We start from the raw sequence: 23199 nt of genomic DNA on the forward strand, positions 1-23199 counted from the left end.
TCAAAAAGTATTTTTTAAACCTGATTATCTTAGCCTCTAGGAATTCTTAGGATGCATAGTTTTAGAGTTAGAGCCTTTCATCGACAGACTCTTTCACTGCATAAGCATTAACTGAGCTTTCCTGGGTACCAGGTGGCACACTTGAGAATGGTGGCATACCATCCCGGCTGCGGGCATCCCACAGTTTTGTCGGGAATAAACATAACTAAAGTCAACACAAAAGCCAAGAAAGGACAACAGACCCGTGCAATCAGTGTTAAAGAAAGCAATGTGGTCATAATTTCATTTTAAAATATTTAATTAATGTTCTTATTTTGCAACTGTTACGACGTCAAGCTTTTGTCTGATATAAACATCCTCTCACGACTGTGGTTGTCCTTCCTGGGCTCTCTTTGCTCCTTGCTCCTCAGCCCATGGCAAACCAACAGTTGTGGAACCATAGGCAAGTTCTTCCTCGTGCTGTGTGTTCCAACCTCAGAGACTCTGCATTGACTCAGCTGTTGTTACTGTACGTTTCTAGTTTTCAATTGATTAAGTCAAAAATCATCATTTCTTCTTGACTCCAACCTCTTATCCTTCTGACTAGGAGCTTCTATTTATGTGTTACTATGCCATATTAAATAAAATGCCAATCAATACATCAATCATTCAATCAATCAATCTACCAACCAACAACAAAGTAGACTTTAGTGAGTCATACAGATTTTCTAAAATACAAACCCAGACTTACTAATACAGTTAAACACCACACTTGCAGCAAACTGACAAGTGTGTGTGCTATGGACTCAAATATATTCAAGAAACTGTCATCGACCCATCAATTTGTAATCACTTTATTTTTATTAACTGGATGATTCACGCAAGACCCATATGCTTCTCCTATCCTTCCCATATCCATTCTTTAACACACGTCAAGAAAGAGACACATAGTTGGGCACAGTGGAGCATGTCTTTAATTTCAGCATTTGGTGGGGTTGGGTGTCAGTTCAGGCCAATCTTGAGTTTAAGGCAAACCTGGTCTACACGGTGATTTCCAGGATAGCCAGAGCTACATAGTGAGACCCTGTCTCAAAATAACAAAGAGAGGGGGAGAGGGAGGGAGAGAGAGAGAGAGAGAGAGAGAGAGAGAGAGAGAGAGAGAGAGAGAGAGAAGAGAGGGAGGGAGATATCATATAATGTCATAGCAAGAGACCAGAAAGGAAGAAAATTCCATCCAGAGGAGACCCTACAGGGCAATCTGAGCTTTCTGCTTCCAAACTGAGAGCTTCTTCCCTCAAGGCCATTTAGTCTATGGGGCTTTGTTCTCAGCCTGAGTAGAAACAACCAAGTCACTGTTTTTAGTATAAAAAATGAATTTCATCTCAGATAGTATACTATTTTTGTATGCTGTATATAATACAGTACAATAAACTATCTGTATATTAAATCCCAACCTCATGTCATTTTAGATGTATATATGTTATATTTGTATACGTATATATGCATATACTTTTCCAAGAGTGTATTTTAAACAGTGGGTTCCTTTTTGAAAAGTAGTTAAAAGATAGTATGTTCTGGGGATAAACAATTGTGCGCCAATCAGACCTTCAGTGGAGTTTTACAGTCATAGACAGACACATCAAAAATGACAAAACATTTCTAAATTTGGGTCAGAATCACTCCCATTTGTCCTCTCTTCCTTAATATGACAGAATCTGGAGCTAACAACTTTTGAATATTTTGATTTAAATGTCATAATCTCATAAAATATGCTTACAGTAAGCCAATAGATTTATTTTATAAGATGATAAATTGAATTAAGTATAACAGAAGCCTGCTTTTCTACTGGTATTTAATGTAAACGAGATCCTCAAAGACAACTGCAAGAATTACCCATGAAGGAGAGATGAGTTTGGGTACTGGAGCTTGGCTCTTCTCTACCCTGCTTTGCTGTGGATGGCTATTTTTTCTCTGTGTGGAGTCAGGCAACGGAGTTTTTATCGATTGTATAAACTCCTGCATTTTTCTTGCATTGACAGCTCGAAATTTGTTATCATTTGACCCTGCTACCATTCTGGCCAAAGACACCATGAACTTTGTAATAATCTTGAGTAGTCCAATAGACTTATAATTTATAAATGAGTGATCCCTTCCCCTCAATTTACATCTTCTATGCAAATCTCATGTCTCTGCACCATACATGGAATCACATATAAAGTTCACACTTAGTACTTGAGATCATCATTTGCATATCTAGTAAACATTAGAGACTCAAAAATGTACATATTGGATCTGGGATTCTCTGTTCTTTTCTTCCAGGAGCTGTTTATATTACTGAAAGAATGACAAATGTATCATTGGAGACAGTGACAAAAAAACCCAACCCAAACCAACCAACCAAACGAACAAAACACAAACCCAAAACAACCCCCCCAAACAAACAAACAAACAAAGCAAAACTAAACAAAATAAAAAGCCTGGAAAATCTGTAGGATCAACTTTAACTCTTACTCATGTGACTCATGAATGTCAATATATATCCAGAATCTAAAATTTTTTTAATCGGTCCATCATCCAACATGCTTTTGCCACACAATCGTTACAGTCGTGTAACAGTCGTGAGTACCATTGAGTGAGAGCTTACCTTTACACATAATCTTCCAGGTATTGTGTTTACCCAGCAGGTCAGTGACTCACCTGGGCCATCACTCATATCCCTTAGAGATCCTCAAGAGGAGGACAAAGGATCAGTCTCTTGCAATAATAGAAGGGAACTCTGCAAGTCCACAGTGTTCTGTGCAAACACCCAATTTCTTTTAGCAGTCAGATTGCATTTCAGCTTCCCCATTAAATCCTGTGTTTGTTTCCAGGGACTCCCTGCTAAGCAATTTTCTCAGGGCATGCGTGCATGCAAGCCTGTTTTGCAATGTTCTTTTAGGAAAATGGCATGGGAAACTCCTTACTCGAGACTGTAAGAACCTGGAGAGCTATGATTTTGCTTGTGTAATTTGCTCTTTATCTCAAGGGTTTAGAATGTATTATGGGGAATTAGAGGCTCTCTCTCTCTCTCTCTCTCTCTCTCTCTCTCTCTCTCTCTCTCTCTCTCTCTCTCCCTCTCTCTCTCTCTCTCTCCTTTTTCAAGGTAGGGTCTCACCGTGTAGCTCTGGCTTTACTGGAACTCAATATGTAGACAAGGCTGGCCTCAAACTCACAGAAATTCACCTGCTTCTGTCTCCCGAGCACTGGGATTAAAGGCATGCATCATGACACCTGTCCCTAAAATGTCCCTAAAACAGCAATTGCTGTCAATGAAGAACAGATTTCCTTCTATCACTACATAGACCTAACACACTGTAAATGTTTCTTAACTGTTTGTACAATGAATAAATGAAAAATTGGCAATATGACAAAGTATTAAGTTCACATTGCTTCATTTTTCCTGAAGGGTACTTTGTCCATTTTCATGGTATGGAGGTTTACAAACATTTAATTTCCAAGAGGAATTGAATAATAACCTTCTAGGAAGAGATGACAAATAGAATCAGAAATTAAATATTCTTTAGTTAACTCTTATTGCTCTATTTAATGTTTCTCAATTCCTCCTTTAAATACCAACCTGAAGCCACGTCCTCCTTGAATCCATCTTGGTTGTCTTGACTGAAGGTGGGAATTTGTTCCATTTGAGCATCCTGTATGCAAATGTCTCCAAACAGGCTTTTCCTAATCTGAACGCAGTCTTTTTCTAAGGGGAGACCGCACTGACACTCCCACAGGACCGTCCGTTTCAGGCTCTGTCTTAGGCCCATACACTTCAGTCGGCCGCTAAGAGTGCGACACTGAGCGGTTCCTGTGCCACAGGCGTTCTTAAAGTTCTCGTGGAGCAGTGCGCAGTGCTCCGATCCCTGGCAGGCCTCTGCAGCTGCGACGCAGTCAGCCTTCCTTACAGCCAGTGAAGACGAATCTCTCCTTGGGAACCATCGGGGAACGTTTGACCTCGGCGCCAGATTGGAGGGCAGTGGTGAGTCTTCTATGAACAGAGTAAAAGAATGGTTCAAGATTAAGTTCTTTTGCTCTTCATGTATTCATAAACTCTTTACATACATTTTGTAGTATTTTACTTTCAAAAATATTGGAAAATTATTTCAAGGGATGAATTTCAAATGATCTGTAATTCAGGAAAATGGAGATAAAAAGTTTTGATTGTGGATATACATAACATTATTACTGAGGTTTTTCTTGTCTTCATTTACTCATCTACATTACACTTTGATAACTGACACACATTTTTATTAACTTAAATGTGTAAATTTAATATATTGTTTCTCATAGAATTTTTTATGAATTCCATCATCTTCTGGAAAAGTGTCTTTACTTAGGGTCTCTCAGATGTTTTTTTTATTTCTCCCCTTACAAAGTTTAGGAGTATTTTTTCTTCCTAATTCCCTTAGTTCCTCACATAACTTTACTTCCACATATACACTATTTATCCATCCACATACATGCACATGAAGTAAGACAGGGTAAATTAAAATATATACTTATTTTAGAATTTATACTTTGCTTTTATATATTAATAAAGTAAATTACTATTTTGCCATTCTCAATTAGCAATTTTCACCCTTTGGAGGTTATTTTAGTCTACATAAAGCCACTAACCCATATTATGTTCACTCCATAGAAAGAAGAGGAGAAATACAACTTCACTGTAAAGCTCTGGGTTAGCATAGGCTCTGGGGTCTGTTTCTAAAACATTTGTCTTCCTCTGAGGTAATTAATTAATTATTACATAAGTGTCCTTCACATTTTCATCTTTTCATAGTTAACTTCATAGGTCTACAAGATAATCACAATATAGCTAACTTCAGGCTATGAAGATGTTCGCTTACAATTTACTTACAGCATAAAGCCTGTCCGTAGTCATAACTATGGAATGCGCTTTGAAACACACATTATCGTAGTATGTAAACATTTTTTTCAAGTAAGAGCACACCACGAATTGCTATAAATCACATCCTTTAATAAGAATAGGGACCGTGTTGGCTGGTAGCTTGGGTGTGCACATTGAAATATATGTAAATGAAGGCTGTCCCTGTGTAATTAGTTCCTCATATCAGTCATTAAATATTTTAATAAGCTTTACATTTGCTTAAATATCGACCTCTTTACTAGTCTACACTAGCTATGACTATGAATATACAGATATGAAATAAACCAGGTTAAATTACATAATGCTAATGAATGTCTACTTTATTTTATGACGTTAGCCACTAAACTGCTTTACTCAGCTTTAAGTCCATGTGCACCAGGGCCCAAAGTATGTCTATATTAACTGAATCATAACTATTTTATGAATGAACATATGATTTTAATGTTCAAACTTTTTTGAGAAATATTTACATAATAAAATTCATGATAGTATGTTAAGTTTCAAGTACTATTCTGGAATCTTTGGCATTATCAAAATTGCCCAAACTTAAAAATGCAGTTGTGTGTGTACTGGGGAATGTTTTGGTGATGCCAGGGAAGGAGAAAGAGGTCATTGGCTTTTGTTGTTTGTTTTGTTGTTGTTGTTGTTTTCTCTGCAGTGTGATCAAAGGTTGCGTGGAGAGTGCTGGGACTGAACTAGATCGAATGGTGGGATGGCAGTTGTCATGAACTTTTTCTCTCTAAGAGAGTTGTAGGCAGTCTGTTAGGGGCTCTTTGAAACTGCAGCCTTCAAGTAGTCGTAATGAAATGAACTTGAGAGACCATTTAGGCCTGCACCTTCAGGCCATCGGATAGAACGGTTCTGTTGCCTGGTTTGCCCATAGTCCACAATGTAATTTTAAGTGAATTTCTGCTCTGTGAAAATGGTCTTTGCATGTGAAATGCTTTCAACCTCTATGAATTTGCCTGTCCATGCTACCTGATGCTATTGTGTGGAAATGGAGTGAAGATGGTTACTAAGTTAAGAGTTTACTGTCTTGAAAAAAAATGAGTTTCTATTTGAATAAATGTTTCAAATTATTGCAACTCATTCTACTGGTAACCTAACACAAGGAAGGAAGACACTAATTAGTGAACTAATATCATTTTTGCTCCCTGTTGAACTGATTTGCTCCCACATCTGTAAATATTTACTACTTTCCTTGTCTTCTTCCTTCTGGCTTTTCAAATGTGATAATTCATAGTCTTCCTTCCTATTGCTAAAAGAAAGAAGGGAAAGGACAAGGACTGGGAAGAAGGAGGGAAGAAAAATTGGCTGCAGAGGGTGGATGTTAGAATAATGAGAATCCACTTGTCCCCAATAGTTCTTCACCAACTTGACAACTTGTGGGTTCTTCAATTAAATTGTAAGATTTTTCTAGAAAGTACTGTTCTTCATAATTTTTATATGGTGCCATCCTCAAGGCCAGCTGTTCACCAAGTCTTCATGATTATGATGGATAATCCCACTGAAGTATATCTCATAATTCTCAGAACTACTGCGCTAGCTTGAAATTGTGTCACCCCCCGTAAGTTTAAACATGTGACTTCTCACATTTTTTCCTTTACATTCTCTGCTAATCTCCCAGACGTGACCTTTTCTTTTTGAAAGGACAGTTCTGCATTTATCTGTTAAGTACACAACAGCTCCGTACAGCAAAGCATTAAATCTAATCTCTTCGAAAGACCGGTTCGGTTTCCTCGCTTTCTAGCATCTGGTTTCTTTCTTGCGTGATCTTGCTGATGCTCCCCCATCCAGCACAACAAAGGATCTGTTGTTCCTCAAATGTTTGCTGCTTCATTTTATTACCTCTGCTTACAACAGCCATTTCATTTTCCCTCCCCAGTGAGCCCAGTTCACCTTCCTTCTCCCCATTCTATAAAGTGTTTGAAGTCACAATTATTTCCTCCGCTATGATGTCAAGTACTCTCTGTTCAGGCTCAATGCAGATGAGTGCATGGCTCTCTGGTAGAACACAGCATGGTGTGCAAGGGCTACTTGGCATTTTCCCCTTTAGTTAGCGATTAAGATAATCTGAAATAGGGTACTGAGGATTAAACTAGAACTCAACAAGAAAAGTATCTTGAAAATCTCAGGTATCTGAGAACTTAAAACCTTCATAATGAACTGTCCATTAAAGGAGTAACGGAAAGGAAGAGAGGAATAGTTTGAAAAGACTAAACTTTTATAAACAGCACATTAGAATCTGTAGTTGCAGCTAAGATAGTGCTTAGGGGGAAAAATCACAATATTGAATGTTTGTATGAGAAAAAAAAAGGAAACTGCAAATCAGTGATTATCAAATGTTTGTTTATATTCCCAGACAGGACTCTCATCTCTAATTTTCAGAAACTGCTCTTTCTAAGAACAGTCATGACTGACTGCAGAGATTGGCAGCTGCTTAAGTCATTGAGAACAAGTGACAGTTAAGTGTTCATCCCTAAATAGGACATTCATATCCTTCCCACTAAGCCTTAAGGAACATTTGGAAGAGAGAGGAGAAAGAGTGTACAAACCAGAGACGTGGAGAAGTGCTATGAAATACTGCCTTTGGGGAATGGCACAGCCCCTGAAAATATGATTTCATAAGAGTGCTGTCTATGGGCTGGAGAGATGGCTCCGCGGTTAAGAGCACTGACTGCTCTTCCAGAGGTCCTGAGTTCAATTCCCAGCAACCACATGGTGGCTCACAACCATCTGTAAAGAGATCCGATGCCCTCTTCTGGTGTGTCTGAAGACAGCTACAGTGTACTTATATATAATAAATGAATAAATCTTTAAAAAAATAAGAGAGAGTGCAGTCTACAGTGAGCCTACATAACACTGAGCTTGTCAACAGTCGGTCATGAATGGTGAGGTATTCAGGGGTTACCACCCCCTGCTGAACTCCTGGCTAACGATGGACTGTGGGAGCGGTAAGTCATGGTCTTCAGTTGTGGCTCCATGTTGAGCAGAGGCTCCAATAAATGGTTTCCAGCCCATGGTTACATAAATGGCCCTGGTTAAACTCAATAGGGGAAGAAAAAGCAAGTAAGAAAAGAAGGGGAAAAGAAAGTGAATGGAAGAAAGAAACTCAGGGAGGGGGCTAATAGGATGGAATAGAGATTGATTAGATGGTGTGGAGGGTACAGTAATCAGAATACACCGGTGCGGAATAGTTTCTGTCAACCTGACACAAGCCACGGCCTTCTAGGAAAAGAGAGAAATGTCTCCATCAGAAAAGTCGATAGGGAAGTTTTTGTGACACTGTACTACAACCAATTTAAGCTTATCCCTGACTAGCTTACAAAAAATGGACTCAGACTATGGCTATTTTATTTGGCTTTGACAATTACTGGTGGGTGGTAACCCCTAACTACTCTTCTGTTGGCCTGACTACCTCCTCAGAGGTGTCCCAGATACGTGCTGTTTCTCCTATCCACGTGCTCATGGCTCCTCCCCCCTCATGGTGGCTTCCTTCTCTCTCTCGTTCTTCCTCCTCCTCTCTCTCTCTCTCTGTCTGTCTGTCTGTCTGTCTGTCTGTCTCTCGCTCAACCAGGCTACTCCAAATCCACCTTCCTCTAATTCTCCAGTAATTCGCTGTAAATACAATTGGCTAATTTTATTTAACCAATAGTTTTAAATCAAGGAACAAGGTCTGTACATCAAAACCTTGTAAACTTGAGAAGTCACTCGTGGGCCTAGACCTACATAGGTGTAGAAGTGTGCATCACAATTTATAGCAACAGACCAAACCTCACAGGACACTTTCAACAATGTTTGCTGAGGGAAGGTCCAGCCGACTGGTGCCATCCAAAGGGAGATAATCCTAGGTTATCCAACAAAGCAGGTAGAGATAGCCATGGGAAGCAAGGCTAACTCCTCCATGGACTCTATTTTGTTTCCTGCCTTTATGTTCCTTCCTTGAGCTTTCTTTGGTGATAGACTCTAAAGTATAAGTCAAATAAACCCTTTCTTCCCCAAGTTGGTTTTGGCTATTGTATTTACTACAGCAGCAGAAAGCGTACGAGGAGAGAAATTGTTTCCAGAGAGTGGGATGTTGATGTGATGGATCTGATTATGTGTTTGGGGAATTATTATAGAAGCCTTTGTAATTTGGGGTGGGAAAGCCATTGAGTACTCAGAGCTTAGCGATGTGTTCTGTGGGAGCTTGCCGGGTGCTACTGAGAGCAACACGGACAACAAAGTGTGGCTTGTGAACTTTCAGATAGAAGTCCGTGATCTCTCAAAGATTCCATTGGATCCCTTTGTGTTACAGTTTGAATTAAGAAGCTGTGGTTTTCCAATCACAGAAAAACACACATGGTATGCACTCATTGATAAGTGGCTATTAGCCCAAATGCTTGAATTGCCCTAGATGCACAGAATACATGAAACTCAAGAGGGATGACCAAAATGCGAATGCTTCACTCCTTCTTTAAAAGGGAACAAGAATACCCTTGGGAGGGAATAGGGAGGCAAAGTTTAAAACAGAGGCAGAAGGAACACCCATTCAGAGCCTGCCCCACATGTGGCCCATGCATATACAGCCACCAAACTAGATAAGATGGATGAAGCAAAGAAGTGCAGGCAGACAGGAACCGGATGTAGATCGCTCCTGAGAGACACAGCCAGAATACAGCAAATACAGAGGCGAATGCCAGCAGCAAACCACTGAACTGAGACTAGAACCCCCGTTGAAGGAATCAGAGAAAGAACTGGAAGAGCTTGAAGGGCTTGAGACCCCATATGTACAACAATGCCAAGCAACCAGAGCTTCCAGGGACTAAGCCACTACCTAAAGACTATACATGGACTGACCCTGGACTCTGACCTCATGAGGTAGCAATGAATATCCTAGTAAGAGCACCAGTGGAAGGGGAAGCCCTGGGTCCTGCTAAGACTGAACCCCCAGTGAATGTGATTGTTGGGGGGGAGAAGCGGCAAGGTGGGGAGGATGGGAAGGGGAACACCAATATAGAAAAATAAAAAAAAAAAAAGAAGCTATGGTTTTGTTCAGCTGGAGTTGACAAATCGGATGCAATGAACAGGAGTGCAGCACTGCTGAAGCGAAACCTTTGCTTTCCTAGGGCATTAGATGCTGGATTCCAGGGCTGAAAAATCGACAAGAGGCCAGCATCACTCTTCTGAGTTGTTCTTCAGGGCCAGTGCGCAGAAGCTCAGGGAAGCATGCTGGCAGCTGGGCTTGGTAATGCGTAAGAGACTGCCACATATTTGTTTTGGTTCTTTGTTTTGAAGATAAGGCGTGGCACCATGTGACTAGGATGGGTCTTGTTGAGAATCCAGGAGGCTGTTTGTCAAAATTCAGCCTTAGTTGAAGTGGAGGTCTGAGGACTGCAGGGGCCATGAAGAAAAGCTGAGGTTCGCCACCAAGTAACAGGGTCCAAATCCCTAAAGAGAAGCCAGGAGCCTCCCGGTGGATGCTCTGCCTCAGTTACAGGAGACATCCCAGCATTTTAGAGGTGCTAGGATCATGGGATGTCCACCAAAAGACAGCAGTAGGGTTGGAACTAGGCTACAAGGCGAGCTATGTGTCCTGAGGATGGCAAAGGCAGTGATGTGGAGCTTCTCAAGCTCTGTGGACGCCAGAAGGTGAATAAACCCCAGACTCAGACCCTGAGTGAGTTACATTGCTGGAGCTTGGCTTTACTTTGTGCCCTGCTTTTTCCCTTTTAGAAAAAAAAATTGTCAAAAACAAATTTATTCAATGTAAAAAAGAATTATGCCATCCAAGCTCCTTATAAGATTACCTTAACTGAGTGCAAAGGCAATTCTTTTTCTTATTTTTGTATTATGTTTTATTATTATAAAATACTATGTTTTATTTATTCGTTGAAATTTTGGTACATGTTTACAATATATTCTGATCATATCCACCCCTTACACATTTCTCTAACTTCCCCTAAGACCTACCAGCGTGTCTCACTGCAGACTTCATACACTCTTCTCTATTAGTATCACCGATAGCTCATGGAGTCAGATTAACGCTCTCTGGAACATCGGTATGGAAACATCCGCTGGGATCTGGACAAGCTACCAGCATCAATATCTGCAAACAAAGTGATTCTCTACCCCTTACTAACCAGCCAATGGCAATGTCTCCTGTGCTAGGGTGGGACTCCATGAGCTTCTCTGCACTCATACTGGGCTGTCGAATGGCTTTGTCTCGTATGGGGCTTGAGCAGGCACCCGTAGCTGATGTGCATTGACTTGAGCATCAGCTCTGTCTTGTCCAGAGGACAGCATTTCACAGCTCTCCCTCCCACCCTCCTTCATATACATTCTTTCTCCTCTCTCTTCCTCAGTGTTCCCTGAGCCTTGATGTAAGGAGGGGTTTGTTACAGGCAATTTCATCTACAGATGGGCATTCTTCCATTTCCATTAAAAAAGGAAGTTGAAAATGAAGGCCAATTTATGAGAAAGCACACACATTCATGCATATGCGCGTGCGCGCGCGCACACGCACGCACGCACGCACGCACGCACACAGGAGACAACCTATCAGTGCATGAATGAAAAGGAAGATATCAGTACAACTTTTAAAGATATTTAAAAAGACAATCAGAAAATGTTAAGAGAAGCATATTACAGAGACAGAAGTCATAGTCACATAGAAACTAAGAAAACAAGCAATATCTAATATCAATACATCAAATGGAAAATAAACAAAAAAAAACTCACTCGTGACACAAAAACTAGGCCAATTCTATAAAATTAGACACACAAACTTACATTTTTAAATAGCCCATGATGAATTGTGTGAGAGTAATACTGACTATTTAGACCAGTAATTGAAGCAAGAGAGCGTATCAATTCTTTCTATACTGTTCTCAAGTCTAGAGAGGAATGTACATTCTGTTTACTAACAGCCATCATTAGATAAGAGAATCAGTAATATAACAGTATGTCAATATCCTGCTTGAACTCAGACATATCACCAAATATTAATTAATTATTTAATTAATTTAAATACAACAAATGAACAGACATTGGCTGAGGAGGGCTTAGGTTTAAAATAAAGAGTTGGATCAACAAATATTACCTGTCTTATTGGCGCACTTTTTTCCAAAAATTTTGTTTACTGTACAGTGGAGATCATCAGTACAAAGACACTCTTTAAATTGAAAATGTTTTTCCACCAAAGACTGGATACTCAGGTTACAAGGCAGTGAATTATTTATCTTGCAGGAGTCACCTGGATTTCATAATTACATATGACATTGAAGATATTAGTCTGGTTATAAATTTTTATTTCTTCTTCCTAAAGCACTTTTATACATCAGCCCAAGGAATCAATGAGTTTCATGAGATTATCTTCTGTTGCTAAAGACTCTTCATAAAAGTAACCACCCCTCCCAGACTTTTAACAATAAATGGAAATAGTATTGGCTATGGGATGAATTTTAATATGTGAATATTAAGTTTGTTATGGGGACAATGCTCAAAGTACCAGACTTTTAACAATAAATGGAAATAGTATTGGCTATGGGATGAATTTTAATATGTGAATATTAAGTTTGTTATGGGGACAATGCTCAAAGTACCAGGCCCCTTGGTCCTTAATTTCCTCAGAGATCTCCAAAGAAGTCCTGTCTTTTGTCCCCCAAACGCTGAGTCAACACTGGGAGGGGGACTGAAAGAGTAGGAGGGAGGGGACTTGAGTGTAGTTTGAGGAAGAAAAGGGAAGAGGAAAATGATATTATTAGATTTTAATTAAAATATATAAAGATTTAAAAGAAGAGAAAATGAACCCAGGGTTGGGTATGTTGCTGCGTGGTAGGCCATTGCCCTGTTATATAAGTTACCAAACTATATCCCTCTTGGGAAGGTTGGCGGTGGAATGCAGGAGCTGACCCTAGCGGGTATGGCCAAGGATTTGTAAGGTTCCCGTATAGTAGAGCACCAATGTTTGCTGTTCAGTAATATTAAAGCTGATCTTACACAGGGTGACTTGGCTACAGCTTAGTCTAAGCTATCCTGTCAAATTAACTGTTTTGTTTGCTCCTTTGTCATAACCCGATATGGCATTATACTTTTATTCTCAATTTTTAATAAAAAGTTAAAGTTCTCCTAATACTTATAAAGCGTTTCATAAACAATGTTGAATAAAAAAGTCATTTATAATTACCAATATTTCATTTTCTGGTTTAAAACTAGCTTGCCTGTACCTTAAACTTCTTTTCATTTCTAATTTTGAAAAACACCTAATTGAGCTATTTTATTTGTATATTTGCAGATATTTCTCTCTGCTGTACTTATAAAGTATTTTCTCAAATATTGTAATTTACTGCAAATTACTCAGATTTATGTACTAACATAATGAATTAATTCTAATTTATGACATATTAAGTGTAATATTTTAATACAACATTTAAAGTTGCCTTAACAAAATACACATTTCATCATCAAAAATAAGTTTTTTAAAATTAACTTCTGACCTCTTAAAATATTTTATACTGAGCATATGTATGGGTACTGGGTTAGATAATTGTGTTCTCTTGTGGATGTAAATATTTCTGTTCTCTCTCAAGGCAGAGAAGAGAAGTTCTCTAGAACATCCTGTAGAATCCTTCCAGCCGTGATGATGGAGATCCCGGTAAAGTTAGAACATTGCCACTGCCTTCGCCCAGAACACTCTGTGGGGGACAGGTAAGTGCCACTAACAGTATATTATCAAATATTTATAGGTGGAGCGAGTGAAGAAGCAGCATGTCATTTCCCCCTTTAAATCTCTCATTAAAGTCGTACAATATTCATGAAATGTTTAATTACAATAATCACAGTAGAAAGAGAATTAAATTTATCATAATATAGAATATAATTTTTAAAAAGACTTTGGCATAGCAAGACTTATTGGTCTATTGCAGGGTTGGCTTTTAGAGAACGCTAAAATACTCTCATCGATATTAACTCAGCTACTCGAATATTTAGATGACTTCTGTTGCTGTTTGACAAATACTGGACATTGATAGACCGCTCTTATCCGACCGCCCTCCTACAACAACAAAACAAAACAAAGAATTGGGGGCATAAAACTGGCCCAAGATTTCGTGGGATTATGAGAGCAGCTAACCCTGTCATTGCTCCCAGAGGTTGAAAAATCAGCTAATTCCATTTCTCTCCCACCCGGCACTTTTTATCTGGAAAAGCAGTTTCTGGATGTGGCTAAACCATGGGCTCCTCCTTCCAACTATCAATCTTAAAAGCTCTCAGACTCTGCAGCCAGTGTTACTAATCTTCTGCACCTCCAGAATGCTCAGCAACTGGGCCTCTGGCTGCTTCCTCTTAGACCGGAAGTCTGCTCTCGCAGGCTGAGGTGAGACTGAGTTTTCATTTTCTCATCTCCCTCCCTCTGCCTGCTCCCTTCTTACATGTTCTTGGAGTTACTACAATCTTTGCTGTAATCCCGTCTCTCTCTTCGAACGTTTGCACTACACGAGCTTTTAAAATATTTTAATTTGTCCACGACACAGTGGGAATAAAAATAGTACGCAAAATATATTATAAATGTACAAATAAGACTTTTTGATCACAGATACTTTTCTATTTCGTCATGGATGAATTAATACGATTAAAGTGATACTTTAATTCGTAAAACTTTAGTCGTGTTCTGAGAAGTATACTTGTAGGATTTGTAGGGAAAAATAATAATTTCAAATTTTGGGAAAGCTACTCTCAATGTTATTATATAAGGGTCCATTAATAATTAAGAGTAGTGTTTTGCAACGAAATTTACTGACAATGAGTCAAGTGAGTATCAAGATGAAGAGGAGGTTTTCAAAGTAAAAATAATTTATCTCCTATGGTTCTAGAAGATAATTAAGTCTCATTGCTTTCTGGGAAAAAGAAATCTTTTGGATGGACTTTACACATTGAGGTGTTTACCTGAGACAAGGCAGGCGTCTTCCATTGATCTCCATGACTGCTTACAGCCGTCTGTATCAGTCAAGCATTGCCGCGTGAAGTATGCACAATCATTTGTTTGGGAAGAGGATTCGTTTTCCGAGCTTAGCCTCACGGCTTGAACAACGGTGACAACAATAACAAGAAAACAACATGTTTGCAATGTTACAGTTTGTGGAAATCAGTGAGGAAGATTCTCAAGCAAACAAACAAACAAACAAATGCCCCCAACTGGACCTGGACTGAGCTCTACCATTCCTGGGTCTACAACCAAAGAATTCTCAGTCCACAAACCACAGAAACACTTACAGATCCTCGCTTGTTGCTATGCTGCTTAAGATTCTTAGGCAATGCTGGGAGGTGGTAGTGCACGTCTTTAACCCTTGTGTTCGAGGCCAGCCTGGTCTACAGAGTAGGTTCCAGGACATCCAGGGCTACACAGAGAAACCCTGTCTTGAAACTGCCCCTCCTGAAAGTTACAAACCAAAAGATTCTTAAACATGATTATTATTTGACTACTCTGCTCCTCACCTTCCATTTATTTCTCGACTTAACAATATTCTTATTCCTATTGTTCCGCCAAAACAACCTCTAAAACAATATCCACTATAATTTAGGTGCACGTGCACTTATGCGCACATGTGTAGGTGCTCATGGAGTCCAGAAGAGGGAGTCAGATCCCCTGGAGCTGGGCTGTGGGAACTCAGCTTATACCCTCACAAAGAGCAGCAGGAACTCTTAACCCCTGAGTCATCTCTACGGCCCCTAAATTACTTTCTAATCACCTCCTTAACAACAGCAAATGCAACACTTTTAAGATTGTCTCATCTGTCAGTCTCTGGTTACCTAGTTCTTTTGATGGTTAACCACGTCATTCAAGCATAGAGAGGGGGAGCGGGAGGCAAAGGGGGAGGGAGAGTGAGAGAGGTAGGGGGAGGGGGAGGGAGATGGGTAGGGGGAGAGGGGGAGAGGGAGAGGGAAAGGGAGAACTCCCTGCTACCTTCTTAGTGCTCTGTGTAAGTTCTATCTTTCTCGTTCTTTTTTCTTCCACTCTCAAGGAGAATCCCATTTCTCTCACGGCTTGACGTAGCATATCTAGACTAAGGATCCAGTAATATATACTTTAATCCTAATAGTTTCAACACCAAGCCTGATAAAAAAGCTGTTTTCTCTATGTGCATGATCTAGACAAGACAGCAACGACGGCATTAATATAGGCATCGGAAAAATTCATGAAAGACTTTTTAATGCATCCTCAACTTCACTCTCCCGGATCTCTTCCTGCAGTTCGTACCTCTGCACTTTGCTACTCCTTGAACATCCTTTTCTGTCTAATTGTCTGCTCTCTGGTTTGTTTGACTCAGTGGGGACCCCTATGTCACCGTAGCTGTGCACTTTCAGTACTGCCATTTATTTGCTATGTCTCTTTAATGACTCATATAAAATGGCTTTCATACTCCTTATCACATACAATTTAGAAGTCTCACAGCTTTCTGCAGTGTTCTCTGCCCCTTGGCGGACCACTCTCTGGTCTACAGTAAACACTCTAATTCTTGTGCTCTAGGCTACCACATTCTCTTTTAAATGATCATGATCATTATTAATGTTGCAAGGAACCCTTAACTTCACATTTTCTTTTCTCTACAGCCAAAAATTGCACACATTGCTCTTTGGTCTCCCTAGGAGCTTAGAAATCCCAAGGGTGTATCATTTTTCTCCCTGTTGTATGTTCTCTAGGTTTACTGACCAAGTTTACAGGGGCCATTCAGGATTGTATTCTCAACATATAAATGCATGCTATGGGTATCGAACTAATATATGTTGATTTACATCGGATATAGCTCTTAATAGATAAGATCTATGTAAATAATTGATACGCCATCCAGATATTTACAAGTTACTTTTAGAGAAGTTTTCTAAAATCAATCAAGAAAAGAACAATCCAAATTGAGTATATTTTGCAATTGAATCAATTTTTTTCAAACATGCAAAACAGACACTTGCTTAGTCAATTAATAAAAAAGTTTGAGAATCACAATAGAGTCAAGAATATGAATTATAAGCTTTGTTTGCGCCAAGTCATTTTATTATTTCAAAAAGAGGGCGTTAATTGTGAATCCCTGGGGACAATGTAGAGTAATAAAGCATTAAGTAAATCAGTGCACTACCTCTTTGCAAAGCCCATTTTCCAAGAAGAACCCAAGAACATCGACTGGGCCATATATTCCACTTCCTGAGTTTCTACACCAGCCCATGTGTTTAGCTTACTGGTAGTTTTCTCTTTTGAAGATTTTTAAAATGTATTTTATCTTTGTTAGTAGCGTCTTGCCTACATGTATGTCTGTGTACTCATGCACAATCCAAAACACAGCTCTCTCCTTCCTTACTCTGCCTTACTTGCTCCTGGCTGTGGCTTTGGGCAACAGGAATTGGCTTTGTCATAAAATGTGACTATTTGATGCTGAGCAAGAGCTGTGCAGAGATTTTCAGTCCTCATAATGGTAGGAATAATTTCCCTTTTTTCATGTAACCTGGTCTCTGTGTTGATTTAGACAAGATGAAAGAAGCGGCCACAGCCTTTTCCCTGAAAACCTTGAGGAGGAAGTGATATCGTTTGTGTAATCTGATATATTGCTGCAAAAAAATAGAAAACTCCCAGATTTATCTTTATAACAAAGCCATAAATACTAGAAACTAATAAGGAAACAAGGAAACACAGTAAGGAGAAGAAGCAAACCTCTCAACACAAGGATTTCCGTAGAGACACTGAAAATGTGCAAAGGATCCTTTACTCCCCGGCTAATTCTCTTGGATTTGATTTATTTTGCTTTTCCTTTTTTAAAAAGAAAATGTAATTTAGAATAAACCTGCATTATTTCCTGGCTCTTATTTAGCCCCATTCATCAACCGCTATAGCTAATAGTAAAGAAAATATTCTGGTTTTGTTTATTAATTTCCAGTACGATCACAATTATTCCTCATCCTGAAATTGAGACATAGACTCTAACATATCCTGAAGAAAATATTAACCTCCATCAATCATGTATCTACCAAGTAGGTTTTTGTGGGTTCCCTGGCAAGTGAAAATGATTTGGACCAACCTCTTATAACAACCCAACCCAACCCAAGAGAGCGAAGTCCACAGTTTACCTGCAGGCCCTGAGTGTTAGTCAAGAAGCAGAGCATGTAAGGCAGAGCTCGGCACCTTTGCCCAACTCGGCTGATCCTGATTATTAAGGTTGAAAATTAGATGGTTGGTTTGTGTAGCTCTAGTTGTTATAATCTTTCGAAGCTAAACAGATAAAACTTTGCCATCCCTTAACATACGTATATATAGGACAATTCTAATTTTAAGATATTCTTGCATATATAGGAACTGCATAGATCTTAATAAATTGTTCAAAGTCATTTAGGTTGTTTTGCAGTACCAGGAGCAACGCGATGAGCCATGAAGGCTCACTTTTTCTTTTTCTATTGAGTAAGAAAAAAAGTGACTGCAGGTAAGTATACATTTTTTCAAAAGCATTAAATAATATCAAAGTACAAGTTAGTAACATTAATTAGCATTTCTTATGACATAACTCCCATAAGCTTAGATGCAGCACTCAGTTTACAAAGAGTTAAGATCGCAACAAATTCAGAACTAGCAGCATAGTTCACTCACCCAGGAAAATGAACACTAGCATGTTGGCCAACTGGAGCTGGTCACCTGGGAGAAAGGCAGATGAACTGACACCGACCAACATCCCGACTGAAATTCCTGAATAAATGTTTCCGTTTTTGCTTTTGCTTCCTAAGAGCATATTCAGTTAAAGTCAGCTTCTGATGTCACTGGTTCCTCACCAATTTGTTTTCAGCTGTGAACTTTCCTAATTATGTTCAAATTCAATTGCCTTCCTCAGCGTGTGAACCCAGGATATTACACTTCCTCCAGAGTTTGCAAACCAAATAACAGGGGAAATGATGCATTCTCAGCACTTCAGCTGGAACGCTAAGCTTTGCCCCCGAATGCAACAGCCTTCCAAGAAATTTGACCATGAAGTCTCCTATTCATGACTCTTTCTCATTAAGTCAATTGCTTATAAATAAGCAAATTAAGGATACAGAAAAGAAGCAAAGGCAACCAAGAAAAAATCATTGCAAATCCAAGTTACATTCAAATGAGAAACTGATAATGTCTCCGGTTTACAAAGGCCTCAGACCCCAAGATGATGAAATGATGCCACTTCTGTGACATATCTTTAGTTCTTCAAAACTTGAGGTGGAAAATTACTCCTTTCAGGGATGCATAGCGTCTCCACAGGAAGTTAACTATTCACGGTGTTGTCCTTGCTCTGTCTTGGAGGCTGTAATTCTTCATTCAAGTCTACAACTTCCTTGATGTGTGAGGACGCAGTTACTCTGATTCCTTTGTAAATCTGTGTCTGTAAATAGAAAGTTTTATGTTTAGCAAGAACTTAAGATAAAAATGGGCAAATGAAAGAGAATCATCTGTTCCCGCGGCCACATAATTTACTGATTTTATTACATTGTTAATGTTCATTTTACAGAAGAAGAGAAATTAGATTTTATTTTCAGAATGCATAGTTTCCTAAAACCCAATGAACTGAAACTATAGCATTATAAACTATCTCTGTAGATTTAATAAATGACTTAGTATCAGACATTACTTCCCTGAAAATGGATTGATTATAGCATGGTTGTAAATCATATTATGCTCGAATGTATATTTTTGTATAAGAGAAGTCTATTATGGCAACATTATACCCAGAGCTTTATTTAACAGTAGAAATATAGAACCATAAAAATTAATCTCCTGCCTTTCTGAGGGCAAGAATTAAATCAAAGGGGACAAATCCCAATGATATACTAAGTATAGCAGTGGCTTGCATGAGACGCCTCCAGAATGGGGATATATAATTCACAGCAGTGTTTTGGGAGAGATAATTACAAAAGTTTGCTGAGATCCAAGGGGGAATAGGGCTGGACTTCACCTCCTGATGGAGAAGTACCAGCACAACATTGCAAACACAGTGTATGAAATGAGATCTAGCTTGGTGAGGCAATAATTGGAAGCTAAAATCTAGCATACCTTTTAAGCACCAACAGATTTCATCATTGACTCATGCTGGCTCATTCCGTTACATGATTATACTTCAATATAAAACCTACTATAATTTCCATCATGCTCCTGGTGGCTTCATTACCTTCCTTCCCAGTTTAACCCTGTGTTACACAATTATTCACATTTTCCCTTCTGGTCCCCATTGTGATTTTCAAATACAGTAAAAATATCAACCTCTAGGTTTAATTATCTTTCTTTCTCATCTAAGTAATCACACTAAGCAATTGAGAAAAGAATAGTTCTCAATTTACTGGTTATATTAGTCAGGGTTTTCTAGAGTATTAAAAGTTATAGCATCTCTCTGTATGTGTCTCTCTGTCTCTCTGTATCTCTATGTCTCTGCATCTCTCTCTCTCTCTCTCTCTCTCTCTCTCTCTCTCTCTCTCTGTGCGTGTGTGTGTGTGAAGGGGGATATATTAAATGATTTACAGGCTATGGTTCAGCTAATCCAACAATGACTTCCATGGAAAGTTCAAGAATCCAGTAGTTGGGGGCTGGGGATTTAGCTCAGCGGTAGAGCGCTTACCTAGGAAGCGCAAAGCCCTGGGTTCGGGCCCCAGCTCCGAAAAAAAAGAACCAAAAAAAAAAAAAAAGAATCCAGTAGTTGTTTAGTCCAGGAGACTGGATACATTATCTGATCTTCAGTATACATTGGAATCCCAAAGAAGCAGGCTTCAATGCCAGAGAAGAAACGAATTTGCCAGTGAGAGCAAGAGCAAGCAGGCAAAGAGCAATAGCTTCCTTCTTCTATGTCCTTACATGGACTCACAGCAGAAGGTATGGGTCAGATTAGAGGCAACCCTTCCCACCTCAACAGATCTGAATTAAAGACGTCTTCCCACATACAATAAGAGGATTGGAAGCAGACATTCCCACTACCAATTAAACAAAAGTCCTTCATAGGTGTGCCCCTTCTGCTTGGGATTTTAGTTAATTCCAGATGTAGTCAAGCTGACAAGCGAAAAAGCCACCACTGGTGATCTTTGTAATCACACTGTTTTAATTTTTGCCTCGACCAGGACTTTGACACCAGTCGCCCTTTCTCAACTCTACTCTCTGAAATGGCTCCTACAAACATTCACAAGCCATTGAAATCTGCCCCTGTGCAACTCTCGCTACTTGGCAGACATCTAGCTCCCTGTTACAGAAAATTTTCAGTTTCTCCCTCTTTTATCATGGAAATAAGAACATAATTCTTCTTTCTTGTTTGTATGCATAGCTGCTTTTCATCTACTGGTTTTAAAGTACTCTATTCCTCTCCGAGACTCTTCACGTATCTTTCACTGTTTCTCTCCCTCACCCTCTCTCTATCTGTCATGTTCTGTCTGCCTCTCTACACTATTCTCTGTTTTCATTATCTCCCCTTCTTCCTTCCCACTCCGGATACTTGCTCAGGGTTGTAGGGCACTTGTTGCCATCTTAATGATCTGAGTTCAATCCCAGGGATCCATGTGGTAGAATAAGAAAACTGAGTCCTCCTTCCACACATAGGAGCTCACACAAAACAAATAAAGGCAAGAAAAGTTATTTTGTTTTAATGTCACTTCAGATTTTGTTTGTTTTTAATCTAGCATCATTAAGAAGCATGCACTTTATTCCTCTCTCAAAGTTCGGGGAGAAGCCTGAGGAAGAAGAGGAAGAATGAGTATAAGAATCAGAGGGAATAGAGGACTCCAAGAAAACACAGTCCTTTAAATGAACATGACCAAAACTCACACGAACTCACAGAGCCTAAAAGCAGGTATAGGGCCTTCATGGATCTGCACCAGGTCCTTCACATACAGATTGTGGCTTTCAGTTTCCTGCTTTCCTCTAATTCTTGAGTATGTGTACGGGTGGGTCTCTTATTCTTGTGCTTTCTCTTGGGGTCTTTTTCCATCTGTGGGTTTGTTTTGTCCAACTTCATTGTGAGAGCTTTTGTTTGCTCTTACTATATTTTATTTTGTTATATTTTCTTTTTATCTTTTAGAATCCCATTCTTTTCTAATGAGATACAGGAAGGGAGTGTATCTAGATGAGAGGGGAGGTGCCTATTGGCTTACAGACAATTCCACTAGGCTCCTCCCTAGAACTTGGTGACAGACACTTAGCAATGGCAACCAGGCACTAGCTAGCCAGGCATCCAGCTTAGAAGAAGATTGCTCTTCCTATCCCACTCTCTCTCCCTTTCTCCACACTCTCTCTTTCTCTCTCACCACATGTTTCCAGCCTTTCCCTCTCTTCCTCTCTCTCTTCTTTCTCTCTCTGTCCTTGTCTGCCCTTCCCTTTCTCTGTCTCTACCCCTTTCCAGGTCCCTGCTTCCTTCCCCTCCTTCCCCACAATAAATCTTTATACTAGGCCTCTCACATGGCACAATTCATCAGAGGGACAGCATAGCATGGGCCCAGCATGCTATTCTTCCCTCCCCGTTATACTGTGCTAAAACATAGCAGTAGAGAAGAACTGGGGGGATAGAGGGAGGGAAACTGAACAGGATATATTGTATGAGAAAATGATCTATTTTAGTTAAAAAGGAAAAACATATTCTCATATAATTCTGCAAAATACCAATCTTGATATACTATAATGGAATCTAGGTGAGCATATCTCTTTATGCTTCCTGACAGGAAAATTACACACAGGTTGGTGTATCTGAATGGAACTTGTCAAGTGGCCTTTGGTTTCAAAGGGTCAAATAATAAAAGCAACTCTAAACAAACCAATAAAATGCATTTTAATTTTTGAACTAATATTTATACTAACATTATTTGTGAATACTATGAACTATAATTTGTCCTAAACATTTATGTTTCATCATTTACTATTGCAGATTGCTTATGATGTAGAAGCTATTACTTTTATGACTAGAGAGAAGGCTGAGTCAGTAAGATGCCTGCCGTGCAAGCTTGAGGGTCTGAGTTTGGGTACCAGAATCTAAGTCAAAATGAGAATAGTGGAATCCGCCCATAACCCCTGGACTTGGGGGGCTATGGAGTTTTGGAAATGGCAGATACCTGGAGCTAACGACCAGCCAATTTGGCCAATTTGATGAATGCCAAGGTGAGTAATAGTTTTTAAAACAAAACAAAACAAAACACCTGAAGAAGAGCCTTGAGTTGGATCCTACACACACACACACACACACACACACACACACACACACACACACTCACACACACACACACACACTCAAACATATCATGCATAAACATGTGTACTCACATACACACACAAACATGTCATGCAT

The 23199-nt window shown here is 39.4% G+C and overlaps 1 protein-coding gene across 1 annotated transcript in view; it reads right to left on the minus strand.

Annotated features, from left to right (window-relative positions):
• Gfral (GDNF family receptor alpha like) overlaps positions 1–18730 on the minus strand; it is a 45561-nt gene extending 26831 nt beyond the window's left edge. Inside the window, 4 exon segments of the mRNA XM_032910904.1 lie at positions 1690–1694; positions 11988–12140; positions 14831–14965; positions 18513–18730. Coding sequence (XP_032766795.1) covers positions 1690–1694; positions 11988–12140; positions 14831–14965; positions 18513–18651 — 432 coding nt within the window. The 5' untranslated portion in view covers positions 18652–18730.
• Between the last annotated feature and the right edge of the window lie 4469 nt (positions 18731–23199).

Source organism: Rattus rattus, chromosome 8 (assembly GCF_011064425.1).
Source record: "Rattus rattus isolate New Zealand chromosome 8, Rrattus_CSIRO_v1, whole genome shotgun sequence".
Classification (NCBI taxonomy): domain Eukaryota; kingdom Metazoa; phylum Chordata; class Mammalia; order Rodentia; family Muridae; genus Rattus; species Rattus rattus.